Source organism: Oenanthe melanoleuca, chromosome 1A, assembly GCF_029582105.1.
Source record: "Oenanthe melanoleuca isolate GR-GAL-2019-014 chromosome 1A, OMel1.0, whole genome shotgun sequence".
Classification (NCBI taxonomy): Eukaryota; Metazoa; Chordata; class Aves; order Passeriformes; family Muscicapidae; genus Oenanthe; species Oenanthe melanoleuca.
In genome coordinates this window covers 58932831-58954033 of record NC_079334.1, presented here as the reverse complement: position 1 = coordinate 58954033, position 21203 = coordinate 58932831, and the positions used below count along the sequence as shown (strand labels likewise).

The window sequence follows — 21203 nt, the reverse complement described above, 5'->3', positions numbered from 1 at the left end:
TCCTGAAATAAAAAACCTTTTTCCAAATGTGCAGTGGATGATATGGTTTATTGATTGCATGAAATATGCATTTTAAAGTCATTGTTTCATCCTGTGCCATCATGCTTTGCCTGTCTTCCTAAAGCAAGAGACATTTGCAGAGTCCCTAAATGTAACCATCTGTTTTTTTCTGCTCTGACACCTTATACTGCAAAATCTGAATGCAGACCTAGTCTGGCATTAGCATTTGAGCTTGTTAGTATAGGATGAGTAAAAGAATCTGACTTGCACACTAGCATTGCTCTGCATATGAGCCCCAAGTTCACCAGTATTTGTCCAAGAGGTCTCACAGTAGTGTTTCAAAATGGATAAAGGTAAAATACTTCAAGCCAAGTACTGAAGTTACTCTGTTTCCTTTCAGTCTTCAAGTACGTAGAAGAGAATACAGGAGATGAACAGAAATCTTCTTTACTGTAGCTGCATCCAAGAATCCAGCCTTTTATTGTTTTAATTTCCTTTTTTATTGCAGTCTTAGAGAAACAGAAATTTTTTACTAGCTTCCTGATTTAAAACCATAAATCTCTCCATTATCTTTGCATGCTCATTTAATACTGACAAGCATATCAGAAACAGAAAAAGGTAAATTGACTGCTGGCATTTCTTATATGTAAAGAAAGGTATAAAATTTACTTACAGTATATTTGGCCTGTAGCATTAAATGAAGGAAATGACATTGGGAAACTACAGATCTAATATTTTATGGGGTATGCATCAAAATCTTAACAAAGAAAGGCAGGTGAAATTACAGGCACATCCTGCTTGATAATGTTCCTGTTTGAGTTCCTTTTAATGGCTTTGTGCCATATGCAGGCTGATATTGACCTTAACATGCACAGATAAAACTGGAAATATGTAACTATTAATCCACACCTCAGTGGCTTGCCAAATTCTTTATGATTTTAGCCCTCTAGTTTTCTCTTTTAATTAAGTAACAACTGTGAAAATGTAATAAATTCTCTGTATAACAACTAAGCATACTCCTGAACTACAGAGTGTATTGATTTCAGTCCAGTAGATCATAGCCATGGGGACAATGTGCCTGAAGGGTGATAAAGTGAACCCACAGCTCTGTCATCTCACTTTTCTCCCCTGATGTGACACCTTTCTGCTTCTGGGGATGCAGAGTGAGCAGTTCTACCCCAGCTGTAGTTGTGTGTTTTGTTCTGTGGCTCAGACTGGGGCACTGGAGAAAGGCAGCAGCAGTCTCTTCCCCAGAGGTGCAGGGCACCGTGTCTCTGCAGGCAGAGTGCAGGATCTTGCTGCAGTCCCCACCATCTGCCTGCCTGCAGCTCCTGGGAGCAGGAGCTTTTTATTTCTCTGCTGAAACATATTATGTAAGCACACATATTTTTCACAATCTAATTTTCCACAATACACAGTGTCTCTCTTGGTCATTTGCATTTTCCAGCAGTGCTAATTAAATCAGCACGAGGGGACTCAGCTAACCAACTGAGACTGTCCCAGAATATAACATCCTCTTCATGTACTGAGCAGCTGGTTCAGTGCTCCAAGACCAAGTGCTGCCTTTCATGCTAAAGTACCATTCTACACAAAAAGTACCTTTGATGGCATAAAGACATTCCTCTATTGGCTACACGTACAGTAATTTTGAAGTGTTTATTGAGTGGCATTAAAAAGACTTCAATTTTTTTTTGTTTTAAAAGATCAGTCCCATTTTTGTAGGTTTTTGAGAACAGGCTAATTTGAAGCTACATTGTGTTTGTGTGCTGGGGATCTACTATTTTTGTCTGACCCAGAGACATGGGCTGATGCAGTCTGGCTGTGCCCAGAAGTGAAGGACAGTGTTGCACTGCTTGGAAAACTCTGTCAGCAGTAAGTACATGGCAATCGTTTGCTTTGTCATCTACAAATCACTCTGTTGTATTTTGTGGCTCTTTATTTGCTTTCATTTCATCCTGTCAGCTTATCTCTGAGACAAGTAGGAAGATTTTCCTTTCCAAATGTGCAAAAAGGAGTGACTGTAGGAATTGTATCCTCAGTGGGAGTGATTCAGAGGCAGAATTAGAGGGTGTCTGCCCTGACACATTGCAGCAGCCACAACACCCAGACTCTGGTGATTCTTTTTTTTGCCTTGATTTAATGTTTGTCAGAGACCACCAAACATAATGACCCAGAGTGTGATCCAGAGCAATAGTTCTCTGATGTGAAATGTTCTGGTACCTGGAGCTGAGTGCTTTTATGACAAATATTGTTACATTTAATTAACATCTAAGTAGGGAGTTAATTCCCTTTCAGTGGAATTAACAGTATGTTTGTCTTGTAAATCTCTAAATATTACATCTACTGCTAGTCTAGTTATGTTTTGTTTGATTTGTTTTCAAGCCTAATAATGACCTGTTCTGCTAGTAGGGGAGAATTTGTTAGAGGTGACCTCAAGCATTTCACTGTCTTCACTCCCTTCTTGACTGAAATGCAGGTTTCTAAGGGTGCAGGAATCACCACTTCAGTGTTACCCTGCAAGGGCTAAACAGGGCATCCACTGGTCCAGTGGCCTCTTAGCATGAGGGAAGGTAGTTTGTAAATTTAGTGCAGAAGGAAGTTTTTCCCTATGAATTACAGCTGTAGTGATTGCCAGGGACTGGAAATATCTGTGCCTGCCCAGTGAGGATGGGGGCTATAAAAGAGTGGGCTAGCTGGTCTGGAGTAAGGTGCAGTTTGGGATGGAGTCAGCTGGCTGTGCTCTGTGGAGATAAGGGACATGCAGCCATGCAAGGGGCAGACAAGGTAAGAAGATGCTGTGTGAGGGACAGACAGGGCTGGGTGGCTGGGAAAGGGACAGCTTGGGGTTAGCCAGTGGTGCAGGAGGAAGAAGGAAACTTGCAGAGAGGAGAGGAGGAGTCAGTGCTGTGTGGAGCTGCCTATGAGGAAAGGAGTCAGAGTTGCTTGAGAGAAGTTCACTGAAAGAAGGCATGAGAAGCTTTAATAAAGGACAGGTGGTGATGCCAGTCCAGCCCATCTTGACATCATTGCAACATCAACATGCCCAGGTGCTCACTTGCACTTGGCTTGGGGGCAGAAGTGCCACTTGCTCAATTGCCAGCATGACTTATTTTGGTTTTGTGTGCTGAGAAATTTTCTGGCTGTCCTGGATAGCTTGTGTGATGGCTGTGAGGTGGTGCCACTGTGGGCTGCAGGCTGAGAGGAACACCCCACCCAGATGGAATACGGAGAGCTGTGACACTTAACTGGTGCTGAGTACTGTGCTGCTCATAAAACTGCAGGGTACCTTCTCAGCCTCAGGCTTAGTTCCATGTGTTGTGTTGCCTTAACTTCTCATTGCTGAAAAATAGCTGCAAAGCATCTCCCCTTTTAATTTTTATCAGTTTTACTCTTGTTTTGACTTGATATGAATGCCATGACACTTGATTCAGGAAAATAGCATTTTCAGGGAAGGAGACACATTTAATAACTTATATGCAATTCAGTCTCAGAGATTATCAGTAATTTTGTGACCTCTGAAAAAACCATTCTCTATTGCAAAATTGAGTTTGTAATTGACAAACTTCTTGAGTACAAAGTCTGCAAAATGCTGTTGTGGTATTTATGACTATCAGAGTGCAAGAAAGTAATGTATTATGGTAGTGATTTTTTTGTGGCAAATTATGAGTTCAGACTGAGATGCTACAAAGACTTTAAAAAACTGGGCTGCCATGATTCAGATACCAACCTAAATCATATTTTTAAACTATTATTAGAACCCTTACAATGGTAACCTCTGTGAGCTTACTTCCCTCATAAATTGTGTATTACTGGGATTCTTTTACCCAGATTAATTTTTTCTTTTTACAAAGTGTCAGCACATAATTCACAGCCTATTAATATGGCAATATTATTTCCAGAAGTAAGGAAAATAAGTCTCTATCTCAAGCAATTAAAATTGTGCAGCTATGATTTAAGTAAAATACCTTTCAAATAATTCAAGTCTGGTAAAATTATGCCACCATTCCAATTCAGTCTTTCATATTTTATTTAAATACGTGTCAGACCTCAAAGTTCCATCACAGTTGTCTTCCACAGAGATAAAATGAAAAGAGTATTAGAGAAAAAGAATATTTGTGTCCCTTGCAGATGAACAGTTGTACTGATGTTAATAGAAAAAGAGTATTAAACAGAGCAGGAACTTTTCCATTAAATGTGAGGGGGGATTTCTGTCTGCTTTTGTGAGGAGTTGGCTTTACCCATTGCAAAGCAGGGACAGGAGAATGTTTGTCTATGGAAAAAGAAATTTGAACATAATTCTGCTTTTGCTTGAATAATACAACTTGTAGCAGAATCTTCATGAAGATTCTGACAGTCTGCCCATGTAGGTCCCAGCACAGATTTTTTGGGGCAGTGGCTCAGAGGGGCTGCAGAGGCTCTGGCTGTGGCAGCAGAGGAGGCTTTGGGGCAGGTGAGCTCTGTGTGGCTGCTCCTGAGGAATATTGCCTGAGCAGCCTTTCTTCCAGGGGTTCTGGGCATCCACCAGCTGACCCAGGAGAGCTTGCAGGGTTTCAGAGCTGGGTGAGTCACCCTTAAAGCACAGAGAATTACACTGAGGCATAATTTGTATCCAGCCAGAACAAATGAGGTTCCCATTATCACCATTACTGTGTATTGCTGATTAATGCTGCATTTTTCAGAGAAGTCAATTTGTCTCTTTTTTTCCAATAAACATGTCAGTAAGCAGCACGTGGGTGGTTTTTTGTTCCAAGTATACACATAATAACCATTTTGCTACACTTTAATAAAAAATAAAATTCTTACTGCTTTATGATTTTTTTCCTCAATTAAATTTGTCTGTTGGGCATTTCTGACTAATATAGATTTTTCCCAGAATACATAATATCTTCCTGGAAATATATCCAACTCAAATAACAATATAAATGTTGTTCTGAAGCTAAAACCAGCCTTACTAGCCTGTTCAAATGTTTTTAGCATGATACAGTCAGTCTCTGTGGGTTTTCATCTTTATGTGCCATCAGTTTTTGAAGAAGCTTTGTCTTCAGAAGAATACCAATAAAATGTATTATTTCCCTTTGCCAACTGAGTTATTGAAGTCAGTTTTTAGAACTTTCTTTGGGAGCTGTATCTGAGAGCTCAGTTACATAAACATTGGTGTTAGCAAATTTCATACTCTGTTGTGACACCCTTTGACCAAACAGGAGATTTCTCCAAGTGGGAGCATCTGAATGCCAGGTGCTATGACTGCTAGCAAAGACTTCTGTAAATATGTACAAATTTCAAGAGAAACCTATCTGTGCAAACATTGCTGGCTTCTGTATGACTGCACAGGATGAGCGTGGGCTTTGACATTCTCATTTTGTAAGTAAATGTGTCATCTCTTACAATTTAATGTTTGTCAAAAACATCTGTAAATATAATTATTTGCCTTGTAGCAAGTCTTGTAGGAACAATATGAGTCTAAAAAAATCTCAGTAGCAGTCATTAAAGTTTATATAAGTTAAAAAACCAAATCATTGATAAACCGGAGGCATCTACAAACACCTGGTTTGTAATTAGCTTTAGCAAATTTGCAAAACTGGAGTACAACACAGTTTGTTTCCAGACAGGCTTTGTAGAGAGCAGCAGCATTGTTTGAACATCACTTTATTTATTCACCTATTAAATGGAAAACCCCATAAAAGATGAGTATTCTGAAAGCAGAGTGCCCCCAACTGTCTTCTCTATTACAGGAATGACAGCTAGCTGGCTTTTTTACCAACCAGTTAAATCATGGCACTTCCCACCAACTTCTATCTAGAACTGTGCTGAGTAGTAAATTAACTGAGGAAAACAAAGTACCTCTAAATAGCAAAGGTACAAAATGATTTTACTGGGTAAATGTCCGTTTTTGGGGCTGACTTTGGGATTAGGAGGTGCATGTTTCAGGCTGCTAGCAGCCTTTGGAAGGTGCTGCTGCTGGCTTTGCAGTGGGAGCCTGTCTCTGTAGCCAGAGTGGAGGTCTGGATTGTAATAAGAGCTGAAGTTCAGCAATCTGAGGTAAAGTACAAAATACAGATGTGTTTGGCTCAGTTGATTCTCCTGCTGACACAGCCTCTCTGTATCATTACAAACCACATTTTTGCTTCCAGGGCAGTGCACACTTGTCTTCACATTTCAAACAGAGGCTTGAGGCTAGCCACAAAAACTAAGAAAATAAACCCAGGGAATGATGTGCTTTTACACTGTTCCTAGAGTCAGCCTTCCTGTGGTGCTGGTCTCATTTGTGGCTGCTCCAGGGTGTCCTGTTCATCTGGTCCTCAGACTGCCCCAGAAGGTACCACCAAGGCAGGTGTAACAGGGATGGATTGAACACAGGGTGTCCTGTTCATCTGGTCCTCAGACTGCCCCAGAAGGTACCACCAAGGCAGGTGTAACAGGGATGGATTGAACACAGGGTGTCCTGTTCATCTGGTCCTCAGACTGCCCCAGAAGGTACCACCAAGGCAGGTGTAACAGGGATGGATTGAACACAGGGTGTCCTGTTCATCTGGTCCTCAGACTGCCCCAGAAGGTACCACCAAGGCAGGTGTAACAGGGATGGATTGAACCCAGGGTGTCCTTAGGCAGGGAGGACTCCTCTGCTCCCAGAAACAAAATGGAAACTTTCTCCACTGAGAAAATCAAAGAGTGCAAACCTCAGCCTGTCACTCGGTCTGAGGAGAGCAGGTGGAATATATCAGCTGTACAGATTAGGGAATTACACATTTGTACAGACATACATCCAAATATAAATTTTCATATTGGAGAAAAATCAGCCATTGCCTAGAATTTATTGCAGGTTTTTTAATACTGTCTGTATGTAGTGTCATCCCCATGCAGTTCAACTTGTAAGTCCTACAATCCTATATTTTAAAATTTTGAAAATTTTGGATATAAAATGCCAGGAAGAAGAAATCAAAGGATAAAGCTAAGGAGCAAGTCCAGGTGTTATAAATATGATACATGTGTATGATACATAGTATAAAAGATCCATAAGCAACAAGGTTAATAATATAATTCATACCCAAAGAGCAAGACTTCAAAATAGCAGGGTATGAAAGAGAAGGTAATTTCCCATCAATAAATTATATCTTAAAATGTTTTTCATTGTATATAGTACATAGAAGAATACCAAGATCTAATTTTTTCCAAAGCCTTACAATTTGTTTAGATATCCATTAAAGGATTGTGGAATACTCTTTATTGGAATAACCCCAAATTTTTTTCTTACTGTTATGGTTTTTACATGGAGACCTGAAGGAACATCTCTTGTTGAATATGCCCATTATACCATAACTGGTGAAATGCCAACACTCCACATTATACTAAACTGAGCACTAGATAGGTTTGTTGAGAATAATTTCCCTTGAATAATAGGCTTAACTACAGGCTGTATTTTAATAATGAATCCTTATAAAATCCAACCAAGAGTTTTCATTCTACCTGGAATTTTCATATTCTCAAAAGTGATTTTTCTGGTTAACTATTGCCAGTTAAAGAAACTATTAAAGTAAATCATCTTATACTGACATAAAAGTTTTAAGTGCCTGAGATCTTTATTAATCAAGGACTAAAATAAGACCTATTTCATTTGTTTAAAATGTACTATTTGAACTACAAATGGAAGGAATTCATATGAAAGGTGGTAATCATAAATTTTTTTCTTTAATTAAGATTTTTTTTTTTTAAGTTTATTACAATAAAATATCACTGAACTTGTGGGAGGGGAAAAGGAATTATGGTGCTCTTCTGAGAGGATCATCTGGGGAAAAAAGCTTGGGGATACAGAAGGAAATTTTGGTTTATGCTTAAAATCTTTCAGGATGTAAGACAGGGAGTGTTTGGGAGCTGTGGCTGACCTGGGATTTCTCACAGGTATGTGGAGCCCATCCCTCACTGCTGCTCATTGATTTTTGTGCATCAGCCAGAGGTGTGTGGGTCTGGAGAACAGGACAGGAAGAGGGAAATTGCAGGTCACCTCACATTAGGTTTTATGTGACAGAATGAAAAAAGTGATAGAGATGCTTAAAGATAAGTGGTAATGGTGTCACTAAAATGATTGCAGTGGCTAAGAAGGTGGGTTCTACAGGGTAATTTCAGGTATTCTGGATTCTTATCCAGCCATTTAAAAAGACATTCAGAAATGAGCAGTTAGACCATGCACACAACTTTTTACCTGTGATCACTGTGATTTTCTTGATATATCCCAAAGAGAGTCACAAGAGAAATATTGTTGCACTCAACTTTCTGGGTAAAATAATTTTTTATCTCATTGGTAGAGAAAAGAAGTAATACATCAGATATTTCTGATATAGCTGATTTAAAGAATTTAGGTCATCATTTAGGCTACTTATAAAAAGGTCAATTAAATTACTGTGAACAGCAAAGGATAAATTAATCTAGCAGGCACTAAACTGCATGTATTCTACTGAAGAGGTGCAGAAGAAACTTTAGCTGTTGTCAGATAGCTGTGGACCCATGCCATGGTATTGCTATAAAGCTCCAGATACCACCTGAATAAATAATTTGCATGAGGCTCTCTAGTGGAATACTCCTGCTGAAGCTGGTGAAATCCATGTCATTGAAGGCATTTGATTTTGCCAAATATATGGCTTATACAGTCAGAAGCTTGTTAAAAACAAAGGGAGAGCCAATCTGATTAAAGTAAGGCAGTAGAAGAGAGGGGGCAATTTATACTGAAAGTTTATGAGCTTGTTTGCTTTCACAGAGGAACAATACTAAGACATTTCCTTTAGTTTCCACAGACACAGATCATGTACAGATGCAAATACAGATTTAAAAGTCTTTCTTGCACATAGATATTTCTAACCAGGACTATTTATAGAAGCCAGGAAAACTAAAATATTTTAAATGTTAATCCCAGCAAATAAAATATCTAAGGCAAATTATTCTCAGATGAGAGGCAACTGATTTTGCTGTTAAAAAAATCCAAATAATATACCACACCACATTTTGAGAAATCAGTTCAGTGAAGGATTAGATACAGGATGAGCAAATATTAATGGGTGAATACTTGAAGTGTTGAAAATTTGCACCACTAAAAATGTGTTAAGGATAAAACAAATTATTTAGAGCTGCCATTGCAGGAACAAGAGGGCTGTTCATGTTTACATGTACTTCATGGAAAATACAAGGCAAGTGTAGAATTCAGCTGGAGCATCAGTGAGTTACCACATAGGAAGTTACAAAAAAACTGTTGCAATTTTCAGAATTATAGGAAATTATAAGCCTTTATCCCTGCCATTTTCTTGGAAATGGCAATTATTTTCAGGTTTGAATCTTGTAATGAACAAAAACTATTCAGTACCCTTTTGTCTGTGTGTTCTTTATTGAAGTTCTTTTCTAGTTCTTTTCTACTAGATTTTATAAAGACAAGCAAACATGAGAGAACGCTAAAAAGTTATACTTTGCTCATTAAATTCATAAGTATAACATGCAAGCAGAGCAGATTTAGTTTGGCCAAGTGTGTCCTGTTTCATAATGTCTGGAATCAACTTCAGCCATGGTTATGAGTTTGCTGTCATGATTGGTAGCTGTACCTAAACCACATACACATTATGCAAGAGATCATTACTGGGACTATTTAATCCACATCCTATGTTTCTCAGCTTTCAAGCAGAGGGATTCATTGGAGTGAAATGAAACTGAAACAGAGCACAGGCCTCAAGCCAGCAAAAAGGAAAAGCAAAAATCCCTAAAAGCAGAGCATGGCTGCAAGCCAGTGGATGCTCCATCCTGCAGCTGCCAGCCTCCTCCTGTGGCAGTGGCCAAGGAGCCCTTTAAGTTATGGTCTGTGTAAAGCCTGAGCTTGCAGTGCCTGTGACACTCAGCAGTGCTTCCTGCTGCTGGCACAAGCAGTGATGTGCAGGATGTGCCTGGGGAGCTCCAGCCTGGGAGCCCAGGGCGGTGCTGGGGATTTGGGAAAGTTGGGGTGGGCACGGTGGTCCCTGAGCACAGTCCCAAACTCCTCCACTGTGGGTGGCCTGGGAATGAGAGAAAAGGAGGGGGTAGGTTCATGTCAGGAGTTTTTCAACATCTCAGTAATATTCTGAGTTTTTTCTGAATTTTTTTGTAGTGTACTACAAAAAGAGAAAATAAATGGAAGTTGAGTTCTACAGAAACCAAGTCAGTCACTTGTCTAACTGGGCTGGATAGGGCCATTAAATAGTAGTTACTGACTGTAAAAAGGCTTTTTCCCTGTTTCTTCTTCTTCTATGAACTTACTGTCAATGTCACTGTTCTTCTTTCCCTCCAAAGCAAACCAAATGATAACAGTTCCTCTGTCTTATTTCCAGCCTTTTGGAGGACACAGACCTATTATTATTACTCATGTTATTCTTGATTTATATAGTCTGTAACACAAAATGTAATTCGCTGCTGCTGAATCAAGGCTGGTTTACATGTTTACAATTCACTATATTTGTCTTGCAAAAAGTCTTATGGACCCATAACTGCACACACAAGATGTTATATAGTGAATTACTAATTGTATTTCAAAATGATCAGGCTGCTCCAAAGCTCAGGTACTATAAATACCTCAAAAGCATGTCTGCAGTCAATATGCTTTTAAAAAGCATCAGGTAAAAAAAAACTTTTTAGGGGAGAAAAGCAGAAGAATGACAATTGAAAGGATGAACTAAAAATTTACTGCATCTGTTTTTCAGGGCTCTTAGAACTATTTTATTTTTTACAATTTCCAGGAGGAAAAATTGTTATGCCATATTTTAAAAAAAAAGGTACCTTATTCCCAAAGAATTGAAAAACATGAATTATTTCAGACAACAGAATGATTTTTTTTTTTTGAAGAAGAAAATTTGCAATTGTATTTGAGTTGACTGTAGGTAATCTGACTGCATATACTCAGATATTGAGGAAAAGGTTAATTGTTTCCATTGTGCTTAGAAGCTGCTAAATTTTATTTCCTCTGCACCATGATTTTATTTCTGTTTATTTCTGTTAGAAATTTGCTTTTGAATTGCATGCAACAAATGCAAGGCTGTAGGCATCTCTTCCTGTAAATACATGTTTTTATATCTAGTTTGGAATGTGCAATTTACCAAAAATATCAGGTGACTGTTTTTATGATGTGCTTAGGAGGTTTTAGTGCATTCATTACACATGTTGAACTAAATGGCTGTGTTTGAAACAAGAGCCTGTAAATAAAAAATGCCCTTTGAGGGTCAGAAACCTGTGTGGGTTCCTGAAGTTACTGATGTTCTGAGTGGAATGGTTTGGGTTTGTGTCAGTGGGCAGGCTGCAGCTGCTGGTCTCGAGCTGACATTTTCTCAGGCTGCCAAAAAGCATCTGCATCACTGGGCAGGTTCTGTATAATAGAGTGAGAAGAGCAAGAGCTGCAGGACCTTTACTCTCTGCAGCTGATCATGAAGGACAGCAGGCTCAGAATTCCTCTACAGCCTCCTCAGCAATCTCACAAGGAATTAGAAATAAGGATGGTCTTGTCTGCAGACTGAACCTATTGCAAGAAACAGGGTTAGTGGTACAAAGCGGATCAATTAGAGCTTGGGGATCCTGGAAGAGCAGAGATCATGTGGACGTTCTCAGCCTCAGGGAACCAGGCATACAGGTATTTTGTAACTTATTAAGTTACTGACAAAGAGTAACAGTAATAACATTATGGACTTATAACAGGCAGATAAATAGGAATAGCTGCAAGAATAAATATATTTTAATTTATAACCATTTGTGCTCTGCAGTGACTTTCAAAAATTGGATAGGGATATGATATGTTCCTATTTACAGGAAAATCTTAATATAGTCTAAGTCAATAAGACTTTTGGCAGAGGGTTCAATAGCAAATGCCACTTGAAAAAATGTTTTAAGGTTGCATGTGTGAAGTAACAAGTTAGGGACCTATCTACTTGCAATTTTTCATCTTGGGAATACATGTCAGAACTCAATGAAGTAAATATTTTCTATTTTTTTCCTATGTCAGAATTTCAGAGAAGAAATTGAGTTATTTATGGATTGCTCCATAATTATAAATGTGATCCCTATCTAAAGTTAAAAGAAATGGGGTAAACTGTATTGGGAAATGCTTATTAATCATGTTAGATTAGATTTATAGATATGCCTTTCATAGTGGAAAATGATACACCAGTGGCTAAACAGTAGTTTAAATTGTTTTGTCCTAAAGTTATAGTAAAAGTGGCAAATACAAGGTTTTTTACATAGTTATTTTCCACACTTGCATTGCTTTGCTGAAATGTTGTAGTGACATTTTTGGTGGTGGAAATAAAATGAACCTTTGTTTTTGATAGTGTCTCTTTCAATTGTGAGTTCTATCAGAAATAAATAAAACATATAACATTTGTTTGATTGCTAAGAACAGCCACATTTTATTCTGGTTACACATGGGCTAAAAATACTGAGCACTGCAGAGAGATTTTGAACCAAGCTTTTTGGTTTAATAAGAAATGGAGAATTGGTACAAGGTCATTGGAAACATAATACCTAACACTTTATTATTTAGGTAAGTAGTTGTGTAATACCAATATGTTCAAGTTTTGTGCAAAAAAAAAAAATTGACAGCTCTGTCTATAATTCTATATCTCTTTTCTGACCTGTCCAGATTTAGTCAGTTATTTGCCATTAGCTATTTTTAAGCTTTACAATTACCAATAGTAAAAAATACTGTACCAAGCACATGCTTTAACCAGAAATCACTGTGTGTTTTGTTCTCCATCATGACAGAAACACGAAGGAAAACGAGCCACAAAGACTTCACAAGTGATTCATTGCTTCCATCTATGCAGTATAATTTTAAAGTGTTCTTGCATTTGTCTTTCCCTGGCAGGAGGCATCGTTGATAAGGACCTTCGTCACTACCTCAACCTGCGGTTCCAGAAGGGCTCGGTGGACCACGAGCTCCAGCAGATCATACGAGACAACCTCTACCTCCGCACCGTGCCATGTGAGTGGGGAGCAGCTGGGCAAGCCTGCCTTTCTGGGGGACATGGACTCTCTGGGTGGGCCCTTTGCAATGCATGGTCTCAGTGAAACAGCCTTCCTGTAAAGAGATTTGTGCCTGGGTTCTTCCATGTTACTGCTGAGAAATTCTGCTGTGCAATGCTGATGTTTGCAAAGTTGTAATTCCATTAAGTCTGTCTCTAGAATAGTAATAATCTTGTTTCTTCTGTAGCTTCAGAAAGCACAGATTTAAACAGAAAAAGGGCTGGTTCAGTGGATGTCTAACAGAGAGGTTTGATCTGCCTCATGTTTCACGTGTAATAATGCCATTGGATTTAGAAAATAATAGGACAACAGAAGAAATGTATAAACTCAATTTTGTTTAACTGCAACAGGCATGGCAATGAAAGTTTGTACTGTCTTGAGTATGTGCTTGTTACCATGTATGTCAATATTCAAAATATTCTGAAACCTCTAAAACAATTTTTGTTTTGTTGACAATATCCAGCTATTTTGACAGTAGACACAAAACTGAGCAGAGTCACACCAGCTGTGTCAGGCTGTCAGGGCCATGCCTTTCAGGACAGATCTACTTGGCTGACAGACAATATATCATTTAAAATGGACTGAAGTTCCATTATTCTTCCCTCATAAAATAATTGCTTAGCAGACATAAAATGGGTCTTCTGGTTTTGGCAAAAAACAGGTGCACTTTTGAACTTACAGTCTTGACACTGGAATGATAGGCAGAGGAAAGTCTGCTGAGTAAGTGGCTGTGCTATTTGTGTGGTAATGAGTGAATGCTTTTTGAAAGCTGAGTTGTTGTGAATGCTACTGTATATTTTTTCTTTCATAATATTAAAGAATAGAGCTCTGAAAAGCTCCTCTTAAAAAAATAAATATAAATTCCTAATTTCTGATGTTCCATTTGCAACTGATCAGAAAGGAAGGTGGAGAAAAAAAATTAAAATTACCTGTATGCAGAAAACAAAAAATGTTATATTTGTGAGATTTGTGATGAATTAGGTTTGTCTGAAAAAGCTGAGAAACGTTACAGCTGAAGTGGAAATGCAAGTACAAAAAAAGTTTTGAGACTAAATCCCACTTCTAAGGATGTCAGGGAGCATCATTAGCCTAAATATATTCTTCTTATAGCCCCAGTCTGTGCTCATTAGTGCCACAGGTCCAGGTTAAAGAAGGAAAATACAATATTGCAACTACTGTACACAGGTTGTGTATGACAGACACTATCTGTCAGAAATATGGGCACAATAAGTATTTTTTGAGGTTGTTTTGCTTTCATTCAAGGCAATAATAAAGTGTTCTCATGTGTCAAGTAAAATACACTACTCACCAAATCAAATTTGTCATTCAAAATGTAACACTGCAACCACAAAGACTAAAAATTGGAATCTATAGACAATACAGTCTTTTCTTTCTGCTGTGGATTCTCCATCTTCTGTGTCACTTTAGTTGGTTAAATTCTTAGGTGATTATTGTATTATGTAGTGAGCATATTTGACTAAGTAAAAACTACATTTTGAAATATGATATAGCATTACAGATGGCAGGTGTTGATTTGCCAGGCAAGCTGGCAAATGTTCTTGGAGAGTGGAGGACTCTTTTCAGTAGTAGTGGTAGGAAGAAAAATTAAAAAAAAAAAAGGGAACCAGAAAAAACTCCATAGTGACTAATTGATATATTTTCTTCAAAATGTTCTTGAAAAATTCTATGAAAGTAATCCTTCTTAAAAGTGGGTATTTAGAAAAAAAAAAGAAATGCTCAAATGCAGACAGGGTGATTTGTGGTTAGCTAAATGATTTTTCATAGTCAGATAATAAGAACACCATCACATTGAAAAATACCTTTCTTGCAAAAAATATATAGCCAAGAAAATTCGAAGGGAAATGTGTGAAACAGACTTGCCAATGATATAATACATTTTCTTATGAGTTTGTTCATGTCAGAAGTCTCTTACAAGAGGTATTGTCAGTGAAAGAGCTGCCAGTTTGACGTCATATGGAACCATTGTAGGATAAAATAAGCTGTGCTTAGCATGCCATACTGCCAAGAAATGTCTGCATCACTGGAAATAACAGTACCTAACTTTAGTGACTACTTCATTCTTCCTGTGTTAGCTATTGCTTAGACTTTGATTCAGAATAGAGCAATGCAGAGCTCTTAAAAAAATGTTCTTGTTGTTGTGTATCTCATGGAGCACACCTCCAAAGTGTACTTAAAGTGAAATCACTGACATTTCAAGTAAAATGAGGTACTTATGTGAGATGAGGGCCCCACTGTGCTGCTTGCAGTGCAGCCCCAGAAGATGAGAAAGACGTCACTGCTTCCAATAACCAGCAGCCTAAAGGGAAGAGGAAAAGAGCAGCTGGCAAAAAACCACAGAGCACCAACAGTGCCTAAGTTGTCCTGTGTGAGGTGGAGCAATGGTTAAACTGTTGCCTGTGGACTTTGCCTTTTTTTCCACTGCTGCATTCACTATTTCTAATTATCCACTGAAAATGCACACAGGAAAATGACCTGTTTTTCTGAGGACACTGTCAAAAGAGTTTGGCTTATGCATCTTTGTATTGACTTTTCATGTTATTTTATGAGACCTTTTGTCTGTTTCACAGCAGGGTAGTAAAGGTTGGAGTTGGTACTTGTGCTTCTTCTCCATCAGTTTGTACAGAGCTTTGCCTGTGCCCTGTGCATCTTCAGGCTGCAGGGACAGCATTGCCTTCAGCAGGAAGTGGATAAAAACCAATTTTTAAAACTTATCTATCAAAGTGAACCCCAGTTTTAATTAAGGGCTAGGGTAAACAGATGTCCAAACTATATCTACAAATAACAACACTAGTTGGAACAACTGGAAAAAATGTAAATCGTTTCTGTTGCTTTTCTTCAGAAATTTCTCAGTTCTACATATTGGGGACATCAGCTTCCAGGTATTCAGTGACTAAGGACTTACCTTAAAATAACATGTATGCAAAGAAAATAAATACAGCTCAAGAAGAGGGAAAGGAATGTGTCTGATGTGGTATAACTGTAGTAGGAAATGAGAACAGTGGTAACAAAATGAAGAGCAGTAATTGTGCACCACTTCTGATACTGCAACTTGAATGTTTCACAAAGGTTGTATCAAGACATGAAGATGCTTTAATTGACTGTACAGTTACAACAGTTCTGCTTCTCAGAGATCTTTGCACCCAAATCACATCTGCAAGACACTGAGGCTGAACATTCTGTCCCCTACTCCCATTCTTCCCACTCCTTTTTCCCTCCTTTCTGCTGTTTTAAATATCATGCTTTTCTCCCATTTTAAAAACCAAATAATCCAAAATAATTTTTTTTTTTTTTTTTTAGAAAGCAATGCCAATATAAATTATTTTTCTAACAGGTAATCTGATGCCCTGATGCCAACTGGAAAGTTGATATAGTACCACTAAAGTCACTAAAAGTTTTAGCAGTGAAAAAAGTATAAGAAAATGTTCTGAAATTGCAAACCCAATCTTTCTAAAGTGATTTTCCTACAAAAGTGTATCAAACATCTTCCTTAACTGATGTTACCTGGCATGTGATTTAAAGATTAATGTCAAGCATCTTGGGTTTCTCATCACATCTGCCTGGAATTACTAATATGTAATATAGTAAATGCATAATTCCAGATGAGAGTTTAGTTGCAATATTTGTGCTGATTGTCCCCAGGAGTCAGTATATGTTTATTTAAACTTTGGGGAGGTTCTCTAGTGCTGCAAAATGTGTTTTCTAATTCAGGGGGATGCTAAAAGGATAAAGGATAGTGGCAGTTTTAAATGAATTTTGATGATAGCCCTAATTTTTACTGATTACTAGCAGCAAACTAGAAGGGCAGTAGCATGACTCTGATGAAATACCTTGCCTCAGCAGAGCAAGAACAGCATACAATAGAAGAGGCCACAAATAACTTATTTCACAAGTACAAGTCATAGTTCTTGAGTAGCCTAAAGCAGCTTGAAGTTTCTGCAGAGCCTGTATCTCTCTGACAGTAGGCTTTTCAAGCCTGAAGGTCTTAGATATACTACTGACCTTTCTCCTTAAATAACCAAAGTGTTTTAGAAATTTAAGAATTACAAATATGATGAACAAATCTTTTGCAGCATTGTTGAGTGTAAGCACTCCTATGATTCCTAAAGCATTTTTTATTTCCTACATGATCTTTCCAAATTGCATTTTGATTTTAAAATATTTTTAAATATATCCTCTAGATAAATTTGGCCTCCATCTGCAGTCAAAATTTGATTTTTTTTTTCTTAAGGTAATCTGAGATACTCTAAATATCTATGTTCTCTCAGTCAAGAAGATAAACTGTAAGAGACAGTGGATAATCTTTACCTGGTGATTTTTAACTGAAGAACAACTGAATAGTGAACATGGAACACCAACAGCTGTCCTTAGAAATTCAGAACAATATCAACAAAAAAAAGAGTTGTGTAAAAATAATCAATATTCTGAATTGAATGGCCAGTTAAACTACTAAATCTATATTAGCATCATTGAATAAAAAGGCCCAATATCAATTTTGGGAGGATGTGCTTCTTTTGTTTGTTTTGGGGGTTTTTTTGTGGGTTTTTGTTTGTTTGTTTGTTTGTTTTTTGGTTTTTTTTTATTTTATTTATTTTATTTTGTTTTGGTTTTTGGGGTTTTTTTTTGTTTGTTTGTTTTCTTTTGTTATGTTTTGGGGGTTTTTTTTTTTGTTGTTGTTTTTTCCTTTCTTCTGTGACTTCCATCTACAACCATAACAAAAGCAAATCAATGGTAGTGATGATGGATGTCCTCATGAATAATAGAAATCTGGTGCATACTGAGAAATTTATGTGAATTGGTTTATTTGGACACTGTGCTCTGTGCCACCATTCCCTTCATTTCAAAAGGTCACTAATTATATTAATGAGACTGTACAACTTTAGAAATTCTTCCAAGATTTAAGATGTTCCCACCTGTAGAAAAGAAGGCACACCTTTTTGCATATTTTCTGTGTCTTACAAAAGAAAGAATTTCAACCTTCTGTGCATGATAAGCCCAGCTCGGTGGACAAGTGTGCTACTGTTGCCATCTTTTAGATTCAAAAGTACAGCTAGAATAAATCCCTTTGAGAAGAAAAATCATTAGAAAATGAAGATACAGAGGTGCTGTAACACCTGAAGAGGTACTTAAGACCTGAAGAGTGAATCAAACTTGGGTTTCATCAATAGGGGTGAGATTTATTTTAATTTACTGGCTGAAACAATGATATGAGGAAACTCCTTTCCTGCAAGTCCTTTTCTTTTTATTTTTCTGTGTCCTGAGGATATTGCTGTCCTGGTTTTGACCCATGACAGTTTGTCAAAACTTTATATTTCTGATTTATCTCCAGGTTTTGATTCTACCTAATGCATTTTTCTTTTTCTAATGTATTACTGTTATTAGCACATCAACCTCTTGCCTAGCTATCAATCTATTATGGATTATTCAAATAATTCTGTCAAATTTATTTCAAGAGTCTGAATAGAGAAAATTTCTTACTTGGGGATGGCAGAAATATATTTTGATTAGGGAAAAATAATTAGAATAATGCAGAGGTTCCAGACCTCTGTATTTAAAATGAAAGCAGGAATCTGGATTTAAAAGAACAGTGTTGTAATTTCAGCTTTTAAGTTCTTGTCTTTGAATTTTAAAAGCTTGCATTGACATGTATTACAGGGTCTAGAAAACACTATGCTTTTCAGTTAAGAGACCAGATTTTTTAGTACTAAATTTCACAATAAATTACATTTGCTATTATTTTATCAATGTGTCTGTCAAAACTAATCATTAATACCTGTTATACATTACTCAGATATTTTCACATTGCTCAGAAAAATAGGTGTGGTCTCCACCTGTGCTGTAGTGGCCTTTTGCTAGTGACAAAATGCACACCAGCACTCAGTTTAACTCATCTGTAATTCCTGTTTTTGATTTTGACTGGTTATTGAGATTTCTTTTTCACCTAGGTACTGCTATGATTTCTTCACCTCATTGGTACTGACTTGCATAGATGCTTGACCAGTTATTTAATTTTCCATTTGCTAATACAGAGAAACCCAGAAATGTTTTGTTTGGTTTTTTTTTAAGCTTTAAATCAAAACCATTATACGCCTTCTTGCAAAAATTAATTTTTTTTCTGCAGAAGAATTTTCCTGACTGCAGGTGTGTCAGAAATCTTGTGGTAAAGCTCTGCCCTCTATGATTCATTCATTTCACAAAACACTTCATTTAATTGGGAAATGCACATTGCATTGTGCTCCTTCTGAAGAGCTCTTAGAACCCAGAGAAAAGGCTGTTGTTTAATTACCTTTAATTCATTGGGAATTATAGGCTAGGGAGCACTCAAAATTTCCTTTCTTACATAAATTTAGAAGTCACTTTTATATACAATATCCTCATAGTAGCAGAACCTGTAAAAAAATTCTCTTGTTTCCTTAGAGATGTCCTGCTTTGACTTTCACTAAAAAGCTGAGTAGTTCTGAGCCTCTGCACGTTGTTGGCTCCATATTTCTAAGCCCTGGCTGCTCAGAGAGCTCCTGGTTTGGTGTCTAGGTCAGGGAAAGGAAGCTTATGAGTTCAGGTTTTACACAGCTTGCAGAAAGTGGTTGTAACCAAAGCTGGTCTGGGCATGGACCTTTGTAAATTTAGTTCATTCAATAAGCAAGGCTCATTCCCAAATATACTTCAAGTTTTATTTCCCTAGATAAGCTAGTGCAGCTACCTTCTCAAGAATGGGATAAAAATCAGGCTGGTTTCATCTTTCTCTCTTTCTCTCTTTTGAGTCCTGTGAGGACATGGAGAAAGGTACAGCTGAGTAGTGAGTCATTCTACTATTCAGACAAATATGGGAAATGTAAAGTCCCCATCAATTAACAAACATTATTCCCCCTTGTGTATCATACAGAATGAGGCTAACTGTAATATATATTATCTAATCTTTAGTTTATCTTATTGTACTTCAAAAATAATGAGTATTTCCTATAAAGCTTCAAAATTTGCCATGAGATCATCAATCACTTTTATCTACAATGCAAATGCATCTGTACTTGTATTAAGAGTTGGGCACCAACAAACTGCTATTTAAATAGACAGTTAACATTGCACTGATTCAGAAATATGGCACTTGGAGCCAGAAGCAATTTAGTAATCTGGATTGCAAATTGTCAGAGAATAGTTGTTGTTCTGTTTTTGTACTTTATAGTGCAATGGCCTGGAAGAAAGTGATGAATTTTGGAGAAAATCTTTTCTTTTGTCATCTTCACAAAAGGAAAGCATCTAATTGCTCCTTTCCTGTCATTATGCTCAATTTGCATTGCCCAGCTCTGGCATGTCTGGTAGGTTTTTGCACAGAGTTTTAGTTTTCAGAATTTTCTGAGTAAGATATGGGGTTATTTCTGTCCTGAATCAAATATCTTCAGTCTGAACTGGAGAAATCAAGTGGAGAAAACCCTAGGATATTTGAGGGATTCCATTGTGACCTTGCTTCCACCAGGTTACACGTTTAAAAAAAAATATTCGAAGTCCATGTGGCACTGTGTTTCTAAGAGCATTTTTCACTACACAGTTGAGGAAAGTAACCAAGCTCTGAGCTTTGAAAAATTTATTTCTGTTAAGTACTTCCTACTCTATTTAAATTCTTCTAAAACTGTGAAAAAGCAGCAAAATCTAAAAGAGAATGCTTCTGCACGATGCAATTATATTGTCTCTCTTTGTCCCTCTTTATTAAATGTGGAAGATTTGAGCAACAATAATAAACATGAGAAAATGTTAGTTCTTGTATAATCCTCCATTACCATCATAAAAGAGAATTCTGAATAAAGAATAAAGGTTTATTTCTTAAAAAGACAAAGGCTTCCAATTTAAGTTTTCTCTTCTACAAAGCGAGGAGGCTTGAAAGACGAACATAAAGGAAAATTTCAAAGCAAAGCAGAAGGTTTTTTCAGCGAGGGAAAGTGATGGAATCTGCACAAGGGATGGGGAAACCTTGGATGTACAGACAGGCTGGGGAGCAAGATGATGGAAAGCAGTGCCACAGAAAGGACCTGTGGTCCTGGTCGATGCAAAGTTACACCTGAGTCAGCTCATTAGTCACTGCACCCTTCTAAAGACTAGGCAGAAGTTTTAAGAATTGTAAAAGGATAATGATGGATTTGGAGAGAAAGTAATCTCTGACCAAAAATTCCTGTCCTCCC

At 37.4% G+C, this 21203-nt stretch overlaps 1 protein-coding gene across 4 annotated transcripts in view; it reads left to right on the top strand.

Moving 5' to 3' along the window:
* Positions 1-21203, top strand: part of MAGI2 (membrane associated guanylate kinase, WW and PDZ domain containing 2) — a 677636-nt gene that overhangs the window by 192506 nt on the left and 463927 nt on the right. For all 4 annotated transcript variants that reach the window (XM_056513256.1, XM_056513283.1, XM_056513274.1 and 1 more), the window contains exon 2: positions 12857-12973. In XM_056513256.1, coding sequence (XP_056369231.1) covers positions 12857-12973 — 117 coding nt within the window. The remainder of the gene's footprint in view (positions 1-12856; positions 12974-21203) is intronic.